The 17655-nt window shown below is 39.0% G+C and overlaps 1 protein-coding gene across 2 annotated transcripts; it reads left to right on the top strand.

Moving 5' to 3' along the window:
* Positions 1-4063: 4063 nt before the first annotated feature.
* Positions 4064-14205, top strand: LOC21398286 (sterol 3-beta-glucosyltransferase UGT80A2). Of its 2 annotated transcripts, XM_024174296.1 has the most exons (14): positions 4064-4399; positions 4709-4896; positions 5752-5979; positions 6169-6280; positions 6673-6843; positions 7023-7086; positions 7236-7293; positions 7427-7604; positions 7715-7845; positions 8135-8237; positions 8324-8400; positions 8758-8805; positions 8904-9053; positions 13834-14205. In XM_024174296.1, the coding sequence occupies exons 1-14, from the start codon at positions 4189-4191 to the stop codon at positions 14002-14004; spliced, it is 1890 nt and encodes a 629-aa protein (XP_024030064.1). In that variant the 5' UTR covers positions 4064-4188; the 3' UTR covers positions 14005-14205. The 2 variants fall into 2 exon arrangements, with proteins under 2 accessions (XP_024030064.1, XP_024030065.1); XM_024174297.1 differs by lacking the exon at positions 8904-9053.
* Positions 14206-17655: the final 3450 nt, after the last annotated feature.

Genomic DNA, 17655 nt, shown 5'->3' with positions numbered 1-17655 from the left:
CTATATTTCTTTGGTTTCATTCCGCCAACTGGTTCTGAAGTGAAAATAAAGAAAACAGTAACTAATATTACTATTCCATTTTTCAAAGCTTTTGCAGTTGTTTATGGAATCACGAGTTTTTTTATTTTTTATTATTTCATAAGAACAACAACCAAACATATATTTTCTCCGAGTACTTTTGTTTTGTTAATTTTTGGAATAATAAAAAGAATTTTGGGATTGGAAACGAATGGCCTCTTAGAAAACATGTCTTCTTAATTCACCAGTTTCAATATAAAGGAGAAAGTGATAGCACTAATCTAAGGGTAATTGAGAAAAAGTATATTGATTTATATATGTTCCTTACTAAACTCTTTAAATTTCGCCTGAAAGCGTCCAACAGAAAACCCAAAACAAATATGAATCATGTCACACCCACTAGCTACAATAAAGCATTTATGGCATATTTATCTACCAGGATTGAAGAATGGGAGTGGAAAATGAGAGTCAATATCATGTTTACTTGCTATTTTTTATCCTGAAATGGAAGTGAGATTGGTGGGTCCCACTCAAATTTGAGATTGAGGAATGGGATTAGCATTCCCATGCCCCCCTTGAGATTGAGACTCTCATTCCTAATATTAATATCAATTTACTATTATACCATTATTTTACTTATAAATACACAATTAAAAAGAAAATTTAAAAAATAATAAATGCAACATATATTTATTATTTTATTTGTCTAATATTATAATATTAGCATAATTATTGTTAACTTTAATATAATAAATATGTACTTTATTTTTTAATAAATTAATAATATATTTTATTTTTTAACACTATTTTTTATTTTTATTTATTTTATTTAAATTTTTTTAAAATTTATTTTTATATTTTAAATAGTTGTACAATTTATATTTATTATTTTAGTACCCAATTATTACACTAAATATTTTAATTATGATTAATTTTAATATAAGAAGTACACAATATATTTTTTAAATTGAAAATATCAAATTGATTTAAAGGGTATATTAATACTTTTACACTTTTTTATTTTAATTCTGGGTGTAAGTAAACGTATGAATGAGATTTAGAATGACTCCGATTCCGAATCTTATCACTAAGTAAACAGCTTATTATGACTCTGATTTCTCACTCCGAATCCTACCCACTTCGATTCATGCTCATTTCGATTACGCGTAGGTAAACATGCTCTAATGGAAGCTCCATCAACGTTCACTTTCGCCGAAGTGGGTAGAAGAGGATACCAAGTCACTATGACTATATTTGGACCTTTCTTAGAAAGAGTTTGCAATTTGAATTACTGGAAGTCAAGTGGACAAAATAATTGGAAAGTTGATCCAAAGCATATTAGTTCAATTTAAAGAAGACAAAATCATGCATGTATGAACTTTTTCGGCCATTTCCCCCCTAATTCTTTTCCAATTGCCTTTAGACGGAGACTACTAGCCTTCACTGGCCAACCGGCATTACATGGAGACGGAGACTCTGACTTTACCGTTGACGATATCAAGGCTGCTGAAGATCGTTTTATACTTTAAACTCAAAGGAGCGCCTTACTGAGTGGGAAGGTGGAGGTAGGCATGAGATAGGGTGACGATAACAATGTGATCTAGGTGAAGGCAATGATAGGCATGCGATTGGGTGACGATAACGATGAGTTTTTTGTGAGGGGCTAAAGGCGTGGCTCGCGGCAGAGTTAGCCATTTGTAATGCAGAAGGCTATGTGCGACTATCACCGGCGATTGTGTTAACTGTGAAAATTAGTCAATAAAAATATAATAAATTTCAAAATAATTTGTGCGAATTTATTAATCTTAAACTTGATTAAAAACAATCAAACAATAGGAACACACGAGAATTATATTCGTTCATTCTTAATTCAAGAGTTACGTTTACTGTAGGGAGGAGAGAATCCACTAATTTTTAAAAAAAATTACACTATAATTGCTCTCAATGAGACTCTGGAATTTTTCAACCTACAATCCCCTATTTGTATTGTTGACCATTGTCCCAGCTGTCTTTCCTATTTAATTTCGGGATAATTTCCTCATCTTTTTGGATAATTTCTCGAAAGATGGAGGTTACAATCAATCGGGACGATTTTATTGCTTAAATTTCATATATTTGAATTACAAATAGTAAATCTCGGAGCAAATCTCGCATCTCACTCGACTTGCGTAGGCTCGACTTCATAAGCGCTCTTAGAACCATCTTTGCCTACAGCTGTTGGTGCGGTCAACCTCATGTTGTCCTTTGCGTCTCCTTGAAGCGGTCGACCTCCTATGTATAATTAGAGCTGGATTGTCCTTAGATCACTTGCTTAATACCCTTCTTAATGGCTCATGGGCCCCATTCGATGCCTAATTTAAGGTTCCATAATTTACCCTACAACAGATTGCTACTACTCTTTCCTCTCTAATATAGTTGTTTTAGTAAGTTTGGCCAAAAACTAATATTGACCACGAGGTATGCCATGTAAAACTTATCTCCAATTTTAGTCCACTTGCTATTATTATTATTATTATTTTGTATGGCCATTTGCTACTAATTCAAGAACTCAAAGATGTTTTATTTTTATTTTTATTTTTTAAAATTTAGAAATCAAATTGTCATTAAACAAACAATTATTTTTTGATAAAAATAAATTTCATTACTAATGAAATACACAACTTATGTCCAATTTTAGTCCACTTGCTATTATTATTATTTTTTTTATGGCCATTTGCTACTAATTCTGGAACTCGAAGATGTTTTATTTTTATTTTTTAAAATTTAAAAATCAAATTGTCATTAAACAAACAATTATTTTTTGATAAAAAGAAATTTCATGAAATACACACCCGACATAAAGTCGCAAATGACTCCGAATACAATGAAATTCAACCCGAACAACTGGATCTACCAATAAAAATAATAATAATACAAAGGCGCATACTAATGTCGATAACTAAAAAGGAAAAGTCCGATCGGCACATAAAAATTGAGCAGAGTCGAAGCTCGTTGAAAGAGACTAAACGGTCGATGGATTAATCCAGTCGACCGAAATTAAATCCCTCTTATAAAGGACATCTATGCAACCTAAAATTAACTGAACCAAACAACCAACACCAATAGTAACCGACTCGACCAAGTGAAGGATATCACCAACACTGAGAGGTGTTGAAACAACTACCTCCTTTTTTATTAACACACAATAAACAAACAATTATGAGACCATTGGACCAAAAAAATATAATATAATAATAGTACATCCAAGAATAAGAAACATTAAGAGTCCGTTTAGTTCGCTGATTTGAGTTTTTAATTTGAGTTGAGATGTGATTTTATGTGAGAGCTTTTTACTGTAGTAAAAAAGTTAGATGTGATTGTTTGTGAGAACTTTTTACTATAGTAAAACTCAAATTCTAAACTCGAATCAGCGAAATGAACGGGACCTAATATAGCCAAACATTCCAAAGAAAGATTTGCGTAATGACCTAGATAATCTAATTTTTCTTTTTTTTTTTCTCGTCTCAAATTTATGATTAACATTATATTCCAACGAGGAGAGAGAAAGGGAGGGAGAAATGAAACGCATATAATCATTTACGCGGCAGATAGATTTTTTATTTATTTATTTTGATTCGCGCCAGATATCTTCCTCCAAAGAAAAGGAAAAAAAGAAAAAAAAAAAATCGCTGCCCATGTGATTTTCCTTTTTTTTTTTTTGTAATTTATTTTCTTTTAATTTTTCCCCCGCAGTACCTTTTTTTTTTTTTTTTTTTGCTAATGTTTCCCCTTCAGTACTTATACAAATACAAACAACTCGTAATTTAAAATTAACAGCTCCGCACATCAAAGAAAAATACAGTTCACAAGAGAAGCTGCGTGCCTGTCCCGAATTCGGCATCACAGACCCCCTCACCCACTTTGTCGAACGTGCCCTTTTTTTTTTTTTTTTCAATTACTTTTCTCTTCCTCTTCTCTTTCTTCGTTTCAACATCCTCTCCTTTTATTCTGTGAAGACAGAATCTCTCGCTCTTGGTCGGAAACCTTCAATTTTCCTTCCAATCTCTTTCCCTAGAATCCAAAGATGCGCTAACCAGAAATCACTACGCTTTCTCTGCTTTTTCGTCTCGAAGCTTTTATACGGATCTGGATCAGGACCATAGGGAAAGCTTGGCGGAATCAGTGGCCGTGATGACGGAGCCGCCAGAGAATCGTCGCGTATCTTTTGAGAATTCCGGCGAAGCTCCGGCGAGAATCGAGGGAGAGAACGTCGGTACGAATGGCGGGGAGGCAAGAGAAGTGGAAAGCAGTGGTGCTAGTGCCGGTAATGGATTGGAATTGGAGAGCGGAGAGGCGAGTGGAGGTGGTGCTTCCGTCGATAACGGTGGCAGTAACTCTCCAGGTTTGTCGGCTTTGGACTTCAATTGAACTTGCGTTTGGTTGGTGAGAAAGTGCGAGAGAATGAAAATTGTTTTTAATTCGTTGAATTTCGTGTTCAATTTGGAGGTGACTTGTGGAGAAAAGTAGTGAACTGTGGAATATAACTAACGCTGTTGAAATTCAAACTTATTACGAAGCTTTTATTTCGCCATAAGTGATACACGAAGAGCGTTTCTCTTAGCATTGTGTCAAAACTATTTGGTTCCGTTCTTATCACTCATGATACATTTTGTTTTTGTTTTCTTTTGTTGTTTTTATTTTCTTAATTCAGGAATTTCGGGTACGAGTTTGCAAAAGACAAACACATTGCCGAGGGAAATATCGAATCTTGACAAATTCGAGTCGAATTCAAGTCCACTTAAGTTGGAAAGGGCAAAAACTGAGCGGTCTAGACATCACAACATAGGTTCCGTAGAGGCAGCACAAATTTTTAACGACAAAATCCCTGTTCAGCAGAAGGTAATTATAGGAGTGATTAAACTTCTATTTATCTATTTATCTTGTAGTTTTATTTACAATTAGGGGAAAGAAAAACTTATATTGTACTAAAACTAAAAATTGTTGTTACTTGTTACACGTTCCTTTTCGAAATTTCCCTTTACTTAACGGGCGTTTCGAAGGAACGCTCTCTGCGTGTTAATGCAGCTAACCTGTTTAGGCACACCGAATGTGAAGAAATGTACTACTCTTGCACATATTTAACTGCCAGAATCTGTGTTTTAACGCGTGAATTAATGATTTGCAAATTCCCAGGCCTTGTCGATTTATCATTATTATTATTATTATTATTATTATTATTATTATTATTTTTTGGGTATTTTTACTTGTTAGAGGCATTGTGTCCATTTCAAACAGGGGGAAAAGGAAGAGGAGTTGAGTGTTAACCTTGTGGTTGGTCTCGTAAAATCTTGGTATGATTGTGATATGAAGTGGTGTGTTGTGCTTTATCTGTTTTTTATTTTTATTTTTGTTGAACCTTGGGCCCATGCAACTGTCTATACCTTGTCATAAAGGATTTCTTGGACGTGGGTAGCAGGTTAAAATTGTTAGTTAACTATTTTGCTCATCTAAAAATAACGCAAGCATTTCTTTCATACACATAGTTAGCATCTTGTAGTGTATGTGTGAAATACACTGATGCGTGGTCTAATTTAACAGAAGTGGTCTAGAAATCCTGCATTTGAAGTGAAAATGGAGAATTGTGGTGTTTCTTTATAAATATTTTTATCATTTTAGGTTGCCTTGAGCAATTAAGACACAAATTCATCCTTTTAAACCCACGTTCCTAAGTTCTAACTAATTAAAATTCTGCAGCTCAAATTGTTGAACAGAATAGCTACCGTGAAAGATGATGGAACTGTGGAATTTGAAGTTCCTGGAGATGTTGAACCCCTATCCCTTGGTCCCAAACAAACTCATACTGAAGTTGTTGATTGTGAGCCTCTTGATGCAGCGGACCTACCCCCACTACAGATTGTAATGCTTATTGTTGGCACACGAGGAGATGTTCAGCCATTTATTGCTATTGGCAAACGGTTACAGGTGATAATTATTTTAGCATACTTCCTATCTTGTCATATATTGTATTATAGATGAGTAATCTTTGCTTTTCACTTGTCAGTAATTACGGTAATATGTGAATGAAGACCTAGATATACATCTCTATATATATATTTAAATTTCTTCCATTAACCATGGTGATTAAGATTTATATTTACCATCTGCATGCAGGACTATGGCCACCGTGTTAGACTAGCCACTCATTCAAATTTCAAAGAGTTTGTCTTGACCGCTGGGTTGGAGTTTTACCCTTTAGGAGGCGACCCCAAAGTTCTTGCTGGTTGTAAGTACCAATCAAAGCCATTTTTGTTAATTTATTTGGTCTCAACTGTTGATAGAAAAAACATTGGCCACTACTGATATTTTGATGAGTCTATCATCTTCGAGCACTTAGTCATATTTTCTTTTGAAAAGCATTAATTGAGATTTGCCTTCATGTATGGTTGGTTCAAATTCGTTGCTTTAGCATATGCTTTTTGGAACTTTTGATGCTCCATCTCTCTAAGAGGTGCATAAATGCATTCAAATTTTTACATAGATATGCTTATGCATTCACTTGGCATGAGTGTACTTGAACTATTTGCCAAATAATGAGAGTGGTCTTCTATTCGAATTTTTCTAAAAGTAGTTTGATTCTAGTGTGTGTGTTTTTTTGTTTTTTGTTTTGCCACGCAGATATGGTTAAAAACAAAGGATTCTTGCCCTCAGGGCCATCTGAAATTCCTGTTCAACGAAATCAAATGAAGGATATCATATACTCTTTACTTTCAGCTTGTAAGGATCCTGATATGGATTCTGGCATTCCCTTTAAAGCAGAGGCAATCATTGCAAACCCCCCAGCCTATGGTTAGCTCTTATTACTTATGGATCCTTTGTGTAGTTTTCATCTTTACGTGGTTTTGAAGCTTATTTGAGTGTCTTAGTGTCAACTGTAATTTTGGAGTTCAAAGTTATACCTTGCAGATTTCATTTTACATTTCCTCGTGTGTAATTTTTTTTTCTTATCATTATAAACGCTTCTTTAGGTCATACTCATGTGGCAGAGGCACTGAAAGTACCAATTCATATATTTTTCACAATGCCATGGACGTAAGTCTTTCTTGGGTAATGGAATCAATTTTATGTTCTGGAGTAATATGTTGATAGTCTTCTTTTTTAGATTCAATCTGATCGTACTTTCATATAGTTTAATTGGAATTTAAATTCTGTGCTGCATATGTTTTATCCATATCTAACAGGCCAACTAGTGAATTTCCACATCCTTTATCCCGTGTCAAGCAATCAGCTGGATATAGGGTGAGTCTGCTGATCTTTTACTTTTTGTAAACTTTTTATAGTCATGTATATGATTATTGCAGTTCTGTAACATTTTCGTTTCCATGATCCATGGTTACTTCTAACAATATTTCTCATGCTTATATTATTTCAGCTGTCATATCAAATCGTGGACTCTTTGATCTGGCTTGGAATACGGGACATGATTAATGATGTTCGCAAGAAAAAGTTGAAGCTTCGTCCTGTCACATATTTAAGTGGTTCACAAGGCTCAGATTCTGATATTCCGCATGGATATATATGGAGTCCCCACCTTGTTCCTAAACCGAAAGGTGGGTGCATTACCTTTCAAATGTATGATGTGTGTGTACTTCCCCGTTAGCATGCTGTTTCTGTCATTTAAGGAAGCATATATTATATGTATTCTTTAATTGATTTGCAGATTGGGGTCCAAAAATTGATGTAGTGGGATTCTGCTTCCTTGATCTTGCATCAAATTATGAACCTCCTGAGGAACTTGTAAAATGGCTTGAAGCTGGTGAAAAGCCTATTTATATTGGATTTGGTAGTCTTGTGAGTTTCTTATTTTAATTGTCTTGTTAAAGCAACCATTCTTAGCACCTATCTACCAACCCTTTGGTCTTGTCAAGATGGCATAATACTCTTTAGTCCGTATATCTAAAATAGAATTCAACGAGAGATTCTGCATACTTTCCTCCAAAGAAGATTTGTAAATATTTGCCTTTTGTGATTCATGACTTCATTGTGTTTATAGTTGACAGGAGACTCTAGCTATGTTCAGCCTTTTGGACTTGCCGTCTCGTTTATCTTGTTGAAACTTTTTTCTCCCTTGTCTTGTCAGCCTGTTCAAGAGCCCGAAAAAATGACGCAGATAATTGTAGAAGCACTTGAAAGAACGGGACAAAGAGGCATAATTAACAAAGGCTGGGGCGGTCTTGGGAACTGTGAGTTATCAGATACAGTAATCTTAGTACAACTCAAACCGACCTGTCATACTGATAATCTTGACTTGATTTTCTCTTATTTCCAGTGGCCGAACCCAAAGATTTCATATATTTATTGGATAATTGCCCTCACGACTGGCTCTTTTTACAATGCAAGGCTGTGGTAAGGCTCAATTCTTTAGTTTTATGGCTTCCAAATCTGCAGTTGTAATTTACGGTTAAGACTTTGATTGCCTGCCTACATTTTCATCAAAATGAATTCCTCATTTATTTGACAGACTCATGATGTGCAAATATTAACTATCCTGTCAATAGTTAGGTCTTCTCATTTAAACCTAAACAAAGTTAGATAACTGATATGTGCTCAGCGTCATTGGCCTTTCTGATTTGCAGGGTTTTTGGTTCAATCTTGTTTTAGTTATTAGGTTAACATTCTTTGCAAACCTTTTCTTCCCTGCCAAGTCTTCTATTTTTCTAAAATCTATAGGGTAATTCTTATGGTTTAATGCATTGCTCTTAGGTGCATCATGGAGGTGCCGGAACAACGGCTGCGGGTCTAAAAGCTGCGGTAATGGCTTCACAACCAGTCATGTTTCAGAACTTTCAGTTTCTTGTTATTTATCTTCTGCCTGATTCTTGATTTGTTAAATATTTTACGTATTGTAGTGTCCCACGACGATTGTTCCTTTTTTTGGGGACCAACCTTTCTGGGGAGAACGAGTACATGTTAGAGGAGTAGGTCCTTCCCCCATCCCAGTTGATGAGTTTTCACTTCCCAAGTTGGTTGAGGCAATTAATTTTATGCTTGATCCCAAGGTAATTCTAGTGTTTTTTTTTTTTTTTTTTTTTTTTTTTTGGAATCATCCGAACTGCCCAGCGGAGCCTCAAATACTTATTAGAGCAGCGACTAGCGAATGTTGAACATCAGAAATGGTTGCTGGGATATGATTTTGAGATTCAATACCGTCCGAGGGTCGAGAATCGGGCGGCCAATGCTTTGTCTCGACGCCAGGCCAACCCCACTTTAAGTGTCTTGTCAGCAACTTCCGTGATCCGAACTGAGACCATACACCAACAAGTGTTACAGGATGAACGGTTGGCAAGAATTTGGTCGGATTTACAACATAACACTGCAACGCACCCCGGGTACTCAATTAGGCAAGGGCGGTTGTTCTTTCCGGGCCTTGTGGCTTCGAAGTCCCCAATGGTGCAGCAGCTGTTATGTTCTTATCATAATGGCGTGCTAGGAGGGCATTCCGGGGAATTGAAGACTTATCGCCGGTTGGCTGCGGACTGGTATTGGACAGGCATGAAGAAGGATGTGAGTTCATATGTGGTAGCATGTGAGGTGTGTCAGCGATGTAAGGCTTCTACTTTGGCTCCTAGCAGTCTCTTACAACCATTGCCTGTGCCCAAGCAAGTGTGGGAAGACATGTCTATGGATTTCATTGAGGGACTGCCTCCCTCGGAAGGATTTGACACTATTCTGGTGGTCGTTGATCGACTCAGCAAATATGCCCATTTTGTTGCCCTCAAGCATCCTTATTCGGCTGAGAAAGTGGCCCACCGGTTCATCCAAGAGGTGGTTTGTCTACATGGCGTACCTCGCACCATTGTGTCGGACCGGGACTGCATTTTTCTCAGTCACTTTTGGACAGAGTTACATAAACGGATGGGCACCGTACTCTCCCGCAGCACCGCATATCACCCCCGGTCCGATGGGCAGACTAAAGTCGTTAACAAATGCGTTGAAACGTACTTACGTTGTTTTACTTCCGACAAGCCGGGGCAGTGGCATAAGTGGTTGGCATGGGCAGAGTATTGGTATAATACTTCCTTTCATATTGCCACTCAGACGACCCCATCTCTAGTCGTATATGGACGAGCTCCTCCGCTGTTACGCTATGGGGTCGGTGCGACGCCTGTGGAGTCCGTGGAACGGCAATTGATGGACCGGGATGCTATGTTAGATCTCCTCAAGTTTCATCTCTTGCGTGCTCAATAGAAAATGAAGGCTGTGGCGGACAATAAACGACGCGATGTACAGTTTGACGTGGGCGACTTGGTGTACCTCAAGCTTCGGCCTTATCGCCAAGTCTCGCTCGCTCGGCGACGCAACGAAAAGTTAAGCCCCCGTTTTTATGGTCCTTATGAGGTTACTAAACGCGTTGGCCCTGTGGCTTATCGTTTAGCCTTGCCCGCGGACGCAGCTATACACCCGGTGTTCCATGTTTCTCAACTCCGACGAGTAGTGGGCTAGGACCACGCTGTTTCCCAGTTACCCCCTCAGTTGACAGGCGACTTGGAACTCCAGGTTGAACTAGCGGCCTTGCTGGGGTGCACCAACGGCTCCATGGCGGGCACACGGATTTGGAGGTGTTGATTCGCTGGGCGGACTTGCTAGAGCATGATGTTTCTTGGGAAACGTTTGATGTGGTGAATGCCCAATTTCCCCATTTCCACCTTGAGGACAAGGTGCGTCTTTGGGGTGGGGGTAATGATAAACCCCCCGTGCGTTACACATGTTAGAAGGAGGCGCAAGGACTGTTCTGGTGAAAGGAAGGAGGGCGAGGCTGAGTCAGCAAGTAGTTAGTGGTTAGTTAGACTTTGGAATTGATGAGGGATTTAGGGATAATGTGTATAAATAGGACAGGTAGAATAAAGGAGGATAATTCTGATTTTGTGAAACTTCCTCAAGAAGATAGTTTTAGGGAGAGCAAGGGATCTCTCGAATATTCCCATACCATTTCTGTATTCAATTTCCGCCATTGTTGATAATCGAAGCTTTCTGTTAGCAATTCTTTTCTTGAATTGTCGTTTCCACAGGGCACTTGATCTGGAATCTATCAATTATGTTAGTAATTAGTAATCAATATAATAAGTGGTTAGTGGTTTGTTATTAGGGTTGGTTTGTTATGTTTGTTAAGTAGTTAGTAGTTAGTTAGGCCTTGGGATTGGTGAGCGGATTAAGAGATAGTGAGTATAAAGAGAACGGAGGTAGAATAAGGGATTGTTATTCAGTTTGTGAAACTTCTGAGAGAAGATAGTCTAGGGAGAGCAAGGGATCTCTCGAATATCCCCATATCTCTTTCTGTAACCCAATTTCCGCCATTGATATTAATCAAAGCTTCCTGTTAGCATTTCTCTTTCCGATTTGTCATTTTTAATTGGTTGTTTGGATTGGAGCTTATCAAATTGGTATCAGAGCAACGATCTTGAGCAGTTGGAGATGGCGGCCAAGAAGATGGAAGAGAGGCTAGGTTATGTGGAAGAATAGTTGAGCGCGGTGTGGGAGGGAATTTCGAAGGAGATGGACGGAGTTAAGGGCGTTTTACAGAAGATTCCGGCCTGGGAGAAGAACGTGATGTTAATTTTGGGAAAATTGGATTTATTAATGCGGAACCAAGGGGAAAAGAGCCTGGGGATCAAGGGAACTTTGGAGGACTTACCTTCGTCCCATTCGAAGAGGACGGCGGAAGACGGCAGCGGAGGTGGATCGGGAACCGGACAGCGAGAAGGTGATCTCCGACTTGGAGGTTTGACGAGGCGGATCGAAATGTCGATCTTCGAAGGACTGAATCCAGAGGTTGGATTTTTCGAGCCGAGCGATTTTTTGCCCTAAATCGCATGGGAGAGGCGGCGTCAGTGAGTTTAGATGGAGAGGCGTTGGCCTGGTTTCAGTGGATGGATGGTCGTAGGCCGATTCGTAACTGGCTGGAATTCAAGTCGCTGCAGCTTGAACGTTTCCGACCGTCGCAGGAGGGCACGAACTGTGAGAAGTTCCTCGCTTTTCGGCAAGAGGGAACAGTGCGAGCTTACATCTGGGACTTCAAGATGCTGGTCGCTCCGTTAACGGAGATTCCAACAGCGATTCTCGAGGGAAACTTTATCAATGGACTCAAACCGAAAATTAGGGCGGATATTCGTCTGCTTCAGCCGAGTGGGTTGAATCGGATCATTGAATTGGCTCAGAGGGTGGAGGATCGTAATATGGCCTTGAAGGTGGCTAAGGGAACGACATCTAGCACCTGGATACGACAGCAACCTCACATTCAGCCTTTTTGAAGCCAATCAGCAAGTTTACTCAAAGCTGCCACACTAAACGACAAGTCGTATGGACCTTCTATAAACGACAAGTTGTTTTCTCCAAGAGGTATGCCCTATGTTAGACATTTTTCGGAGATCCCGGTGGGACTTGGACCGATATGCGTGATTGCAACACGGAGGGGCCTGATTCCAGCCGGATTTGGACCGGGTCTGGTGATTCCTCTGAAATTGAGTGTGATCCCAACTGGATTTGGATCGGCTTACGCGATTCCAGAGCTCGCGATGAGGGAAGGCGAGCTGGTGTAGGTGAAATCGCCCCAGATCTCGAAGACCCATGGCGGAAGGGGCTATTTGACGGTGGGCTGTGGTCGGAGGGGGAGCGGCGGTCTCGCGCGGCGACATTTGGGGCTGGGCTCACAATTTTCGACGCGGCTAAGGCTGGGATTGGCAATTTGGCTTTGGTTTGGACTGGCACATGATTCCGGCGATGTTGAGGCTGTTGCCGGCCGGTATAGTAGCGACCCACTCAATTTTGGTGATATTATGGTTAGGGCATGGAAGTTTGGCTCAAAACCTGGGGTCGGTGGGGCTGAGTTTTGAAATTCCGGCCAAATGAGAGCTGGGTCACGTGTTTCCGGTGTGGGCAGGTCCGATTCTTGCTTGATTGGGTCTGGGCTGCGTAATTCCAACATTAATGGGCTTACTTTTGGCTCAATAGGGGTTGGGCCTAAAAATTTCAGCGAAAATGGAACAAATTTCAGCAAGTTATGTAATGGGTCCTCAAATTTTGGCCCAAATTGGACTGGGTCTGGGAATTCCAGCACTCCTGGGGCTGGGGTTGGAGAAATTGATTTCATTGGAGTAGGACTTGGACACTCCGCAAATGGAAGATCTGATATTTCCGAGTTTGTAACTCCAAAAACTAAAATTTCTATGTTTTGTGGACTGATAAATGGCTCCAATGGGTTTTCTGCTCTCGATTACACTTATGTGGCACCTTTCCCACCTTGGTTTGTCACCGTTGTAGTTGGCTCTTCAAGGATTGCGATGCCCTTCAACATTTTGAAAGGTGGGCTTGACGACATGGGAAGGAGATGGTCATTCCACTGCGGTCACTTGACCACACCTTGAGGACAAGGTGTCTTGGAGAGGGGAGTAATGATAGGATTATGTTAGTAATTAGTAATAAATATAATAAGTGGTTAGTGGTTTGTTATTACGGTTGGTTTGTTATGTTTGTTAAGTAGTTAGTAGTTAGTAAGGCCTTGGGATTGGTGAGCGGATTAAGAGATAGTGAGTATAAAATAGAACGGAGGTAGAATAAGGGATTATTATTCAGTTTGTGAAACTTCTGAGAGAAGATAGTCTAGGGAGAGCAAGGGATCTCTCGAATATCCCCATGTCTCATTCTGTAACCCAATATCAGCCATTGATATTAATCAAAGCTTCCTGTTAGCATTTCTCTTTCCGATTTGTCATTTTTAATTGATTGTTTGGATTGGAGCTTATCATTTTGTTACCTTTATTTAATATTCTACAATAATTCTAGGTTAAAGAGCGTGCTGTTGAGATTGCCAAGGCCATGAAGAATGAAGATGGTGTGACGGGAGCAGTGAAGGCCTTTTTTAAGCATCTTCCCCCCAGGAAGCCTGAGCCTGAGCCAGAACCGGTGTCGTCGAGCTTTTTCTCTATGATAAGTAGATGTTTTGGTTGTGCATAAATGTTGTGTTCCGTGTTCATTTGTTTTCTTTCCTAGTGTTGCATGACGGAATGTTCTCACAGTGCTCACAATCCAAACATTCATCCGTCATGTATGTAGCTTATAATTTATCATTTCTGCTTCATAAGGTGTAATTATTTTGATTTTTTGTATTCAATATTCATCAAAAGAAAAGATGAGTTGGCTTTATTACCCACAAGGTTTCGGTCTATGTTTGTTTGTGTCTTTTGCTTTTGTAGTCTTCTTTTAATATTTCTTTTTTCGCTAACAGTGATACGAAAGTTTGTGTGGCGATTCTAATTTTGTGAGGTCGTGTACTAATTGCGTTCTAATGTCAATGCACAAATTCATTATAGCTGAGAAAATCTCTCTAGGAGAGACTAAACCATGCTAATTCCAGCATTATACAGCCAATCTACCGTGGATGGTTGCCGATTGTCCTGTAAAGATTTTCCTCTTATAATGGTTGGTTCGAATATGGTCCTTTTTTTCCTCTCTCTCGATAATATGTTTACGCCTTTTTTTTTTTTCTGCTGGAGAACTCATGGATAGGTTTTTATTTTTTGGATTTCAACTATAATTTGAACTTTATTATTATTATTATTATTATTATTTCTTCCTGGATAGGAGTTTAGAAGCATACGCGTCATCTTGTTCGCCTCTTGGTTTAGGAACTCACGATCTGTATTTGGATGCAGGAGAGCAAAATGATACCTGAAATTATTTTCTGAGTTTTTGTGGCTTGTAAAGTGCTAAGATTCCTTAAGTGTCCTATTGACGTAGGTTTGCATACGCTTTTGCTACCTAAGTTTTTAAGTACAGAATGTTTATTGTATATTGTCTGTTGTCTATTATCTGTTGTCTATTGTCTGGCACGACGGTAGAAACTGGAAAAGGGTATGTTAAAAAAAGAGTAATTTGCACAAATAATTTTTAATTTTTTTAAAAGATGACAGTTTAATTTTTAATTTTTTTTTATAAAATGACCCACAATTTATTTTAAGAGGTGTATTCTCCTCCTTTCCGTTAGTCTAAAAGGTGAGAACCCACGTAGCCTATGTTGTTGCCGGAAAGACGAAAATGCCCCTATCCACACCGGCAGACCAAGAGCTAGCCTCGAACGCGCCGAAATCGTGACGCCCAGCCCCAATTACACGGAAATCACCAGAGCCCGTCCAAATCTTGCTCGATTTGGCTCTAATCCCGCTGGAATTTCGAAGTCCAGCTCCCAAATCGCCAGAAACGCTCGAAGAGAAGCGTCTTAAGCTCAGTCCAGCACCGGATCGGCCGAAGAACTGATCCCTAGCACCGGATCTTTTGAACCGATCGAGGAAGAACTGAACGGTGATGGGGACTGCTCATAGTGGGAATTGGGAAGCTCGTGGCCGCAGATCCGTCGCTACAAGCCAGATTCGTCTCCGAGCACTCGTCACCGCTCGTCCGCTCCTCAATGCGAGCCCCCTCTCGTCTCGCCCAACTCTGTCGTGCAAACCCAGCTCTCCATTGCCAAGCACCATCAAAGGTCCTTAGGTGGTTTTTGAGTTTTGGTTCTGGTGTTAAAAAATGGTGGGTTGATTTGTTTATCTGCAATCTGCATAAATGTTTGCAGATTCAACACATGTTTTTTTTTTTTTTTTTTTTTTTTTGTGGAAAACAAAGCATTTTTTTTTTTTTTTTTACAAATGTTCAACACATGTTCAGGCATAAAGCTTCTTTCCAAATTTTACTATGCACGATGATGACTTTGAAGCTTTTGGCCATGGATATGGAAGTGAAATGAGAGAGAGCGTGAGAGATGAGAGAGAGGAAGAGAGAATGAGAGTTTGTCTTGATATTTTATCAAAATACTCTCTTTAACAAGATCAGTACCATGTTAAAAAATTAACAGAATTTAACAAAAAAGATTAAACTGTCATTTATTGAATAAATTGAGTCATTTTATCAAAAAAAAAATTAAAGACTAAACTGTTATTTTTTAAAAAGATTAAAAGACTATTTATACAAATTACTCTTAAAAAATGAAAAAAAAAAAAAGTTTTGCTCCAATTTTGACGTAGGAGCTTTGAACAACGAGAATCCCAATTGTTTTCTTGGCCCAAAACCGGCATAGAAGGTGCAATAAACAGAGTTCCACGTTAGTAGTTTTTGGTTGCTGGTTACTTTTTCTCTCCCCGTTGGACCAATAGTAACCGTCAGATTTGCCTACATCGAGATTAAAGTAAGTTGGTGCGTGAAAACCCGACAGAGTCCAAGCTCAAGGCGAACGAGGCTGATTGAACTTCGGCCACAGGTGGATTGCCACGTGTTGCCAGAAAGCATGGATCGTTGAGTATTGGATTCCCCCAATGAAGCGAGTGACGTTGAGTGATCAGTGCATGCAAGGAATGGGAGAAAAGTGACAAATTGCATGGGATTGGCGGTGGAGGATAGACGAGGATGTCTAGTGGCTGTTCGCCCCATAACTATTTATAGAAAAAGCAGAGGATTGCAGCAGAAGAGCCATTTGCAAATGTAGAGAGAGAGAGAGAGAGTAAGAGGAGAGAGAGAGATGAATCTGATCAAGGCAACCACTACTACTCAGTTCCAGACCAAGTGGGGTGACTGACTTTAGCTTTAAAGTCGCCTAATCCTACCACATTGGCCATTGGAGATCACAAACCTGATCATCTAAGCTTAGCATCTCTGACAACTGACTTATATTGATTCGACATATTAATATTATCTCTCTCTCTCTCTAATTAATTAGGCGCTCACAAACGACTTCTCTTTGAGTTAATTTAAAAGATAAGGACAGACCACTCTTTAATTATTAATGAACGATAAATTCGCTTGCTAGGTGCAAACAAAGGTGTCTTTGCACCTTCGCGATTACTCATTAGAGGAAAATTTTTTTAGTGGGTGATTAAGATGCCGTCCTTTTGTATTAATGACATAAATTACCTTTGAAATAGTGTTTTGAGAAGACGGAGTCGAGTAAAACCCTGAAAAAGGAAAAGAAATACACGCTATTGCCCTTGGAAGCGCGCATTTCTCAGAGAGAGAGAGAGAGAGAGATAAGTCCAATACGTTTATGTATTCCTGTAGAAGACTGATTGGTGAGAAGTGGTATTCGGATTGGAAAATGTAAACCAAAAAAGTCTCTCTCTCTTATCTTCTCCTGTTTCCAAGCCCATGCACCTCTCCGCGTCAAGCACTCTATATTTTTTTTTTACTGCTAAAATAAAATCTAGTAGTGGACTTCATGTCTCTTTAACCTATTCATCTATAATAAGTAATTCTGAGAACTATTAAATATGTAAAAAGGATTTGAAATAATTTTTTACTGATCATCCAATCAATTTTCACTTTCTTATATCTTGTGAGGCCGCAAAAACTTAGTTAATTTCTCGTAAAGGGCAGAACAGTAATGCATAAATATAGAGTATCAGATCTTGAGATGATGGACAAAAAAAACCTAACAAAGTCCTTACCACTACACTCCCTTAGCACTCTATTTAATAATTATACTGAGACTCTTCACATTTTCCAACTCTTTTAGAAAGCTTCTGAACTCCCCCATCTTTTCTACACTTTTTGATCAGTTCAAACGCCAAAATTAGTTCAAACCCAAGTACATTATTTGCTTCATTATCGTCCTCTCTGCCACTCTTT

This window comes from Morus notabilis, unplaced genomic scaffold (assembly GCF_000414095.1).
Source record: "Morus notabilis unplaced genomic scaffold, ASM41409v2 Scaffold1032, whole genome shotgun sequence".
Taxonomy (NCBI): Eukaryota; Viridiplantae; Streptophyta; class Magnoliopsida; order Rosales; family Moraceae; genus Morus; species Morus notabilis.
Note: the sequence above shows the minus strand (reverse complement) of the source record. Positions and strands in the feature narration are given on the sequence as shown.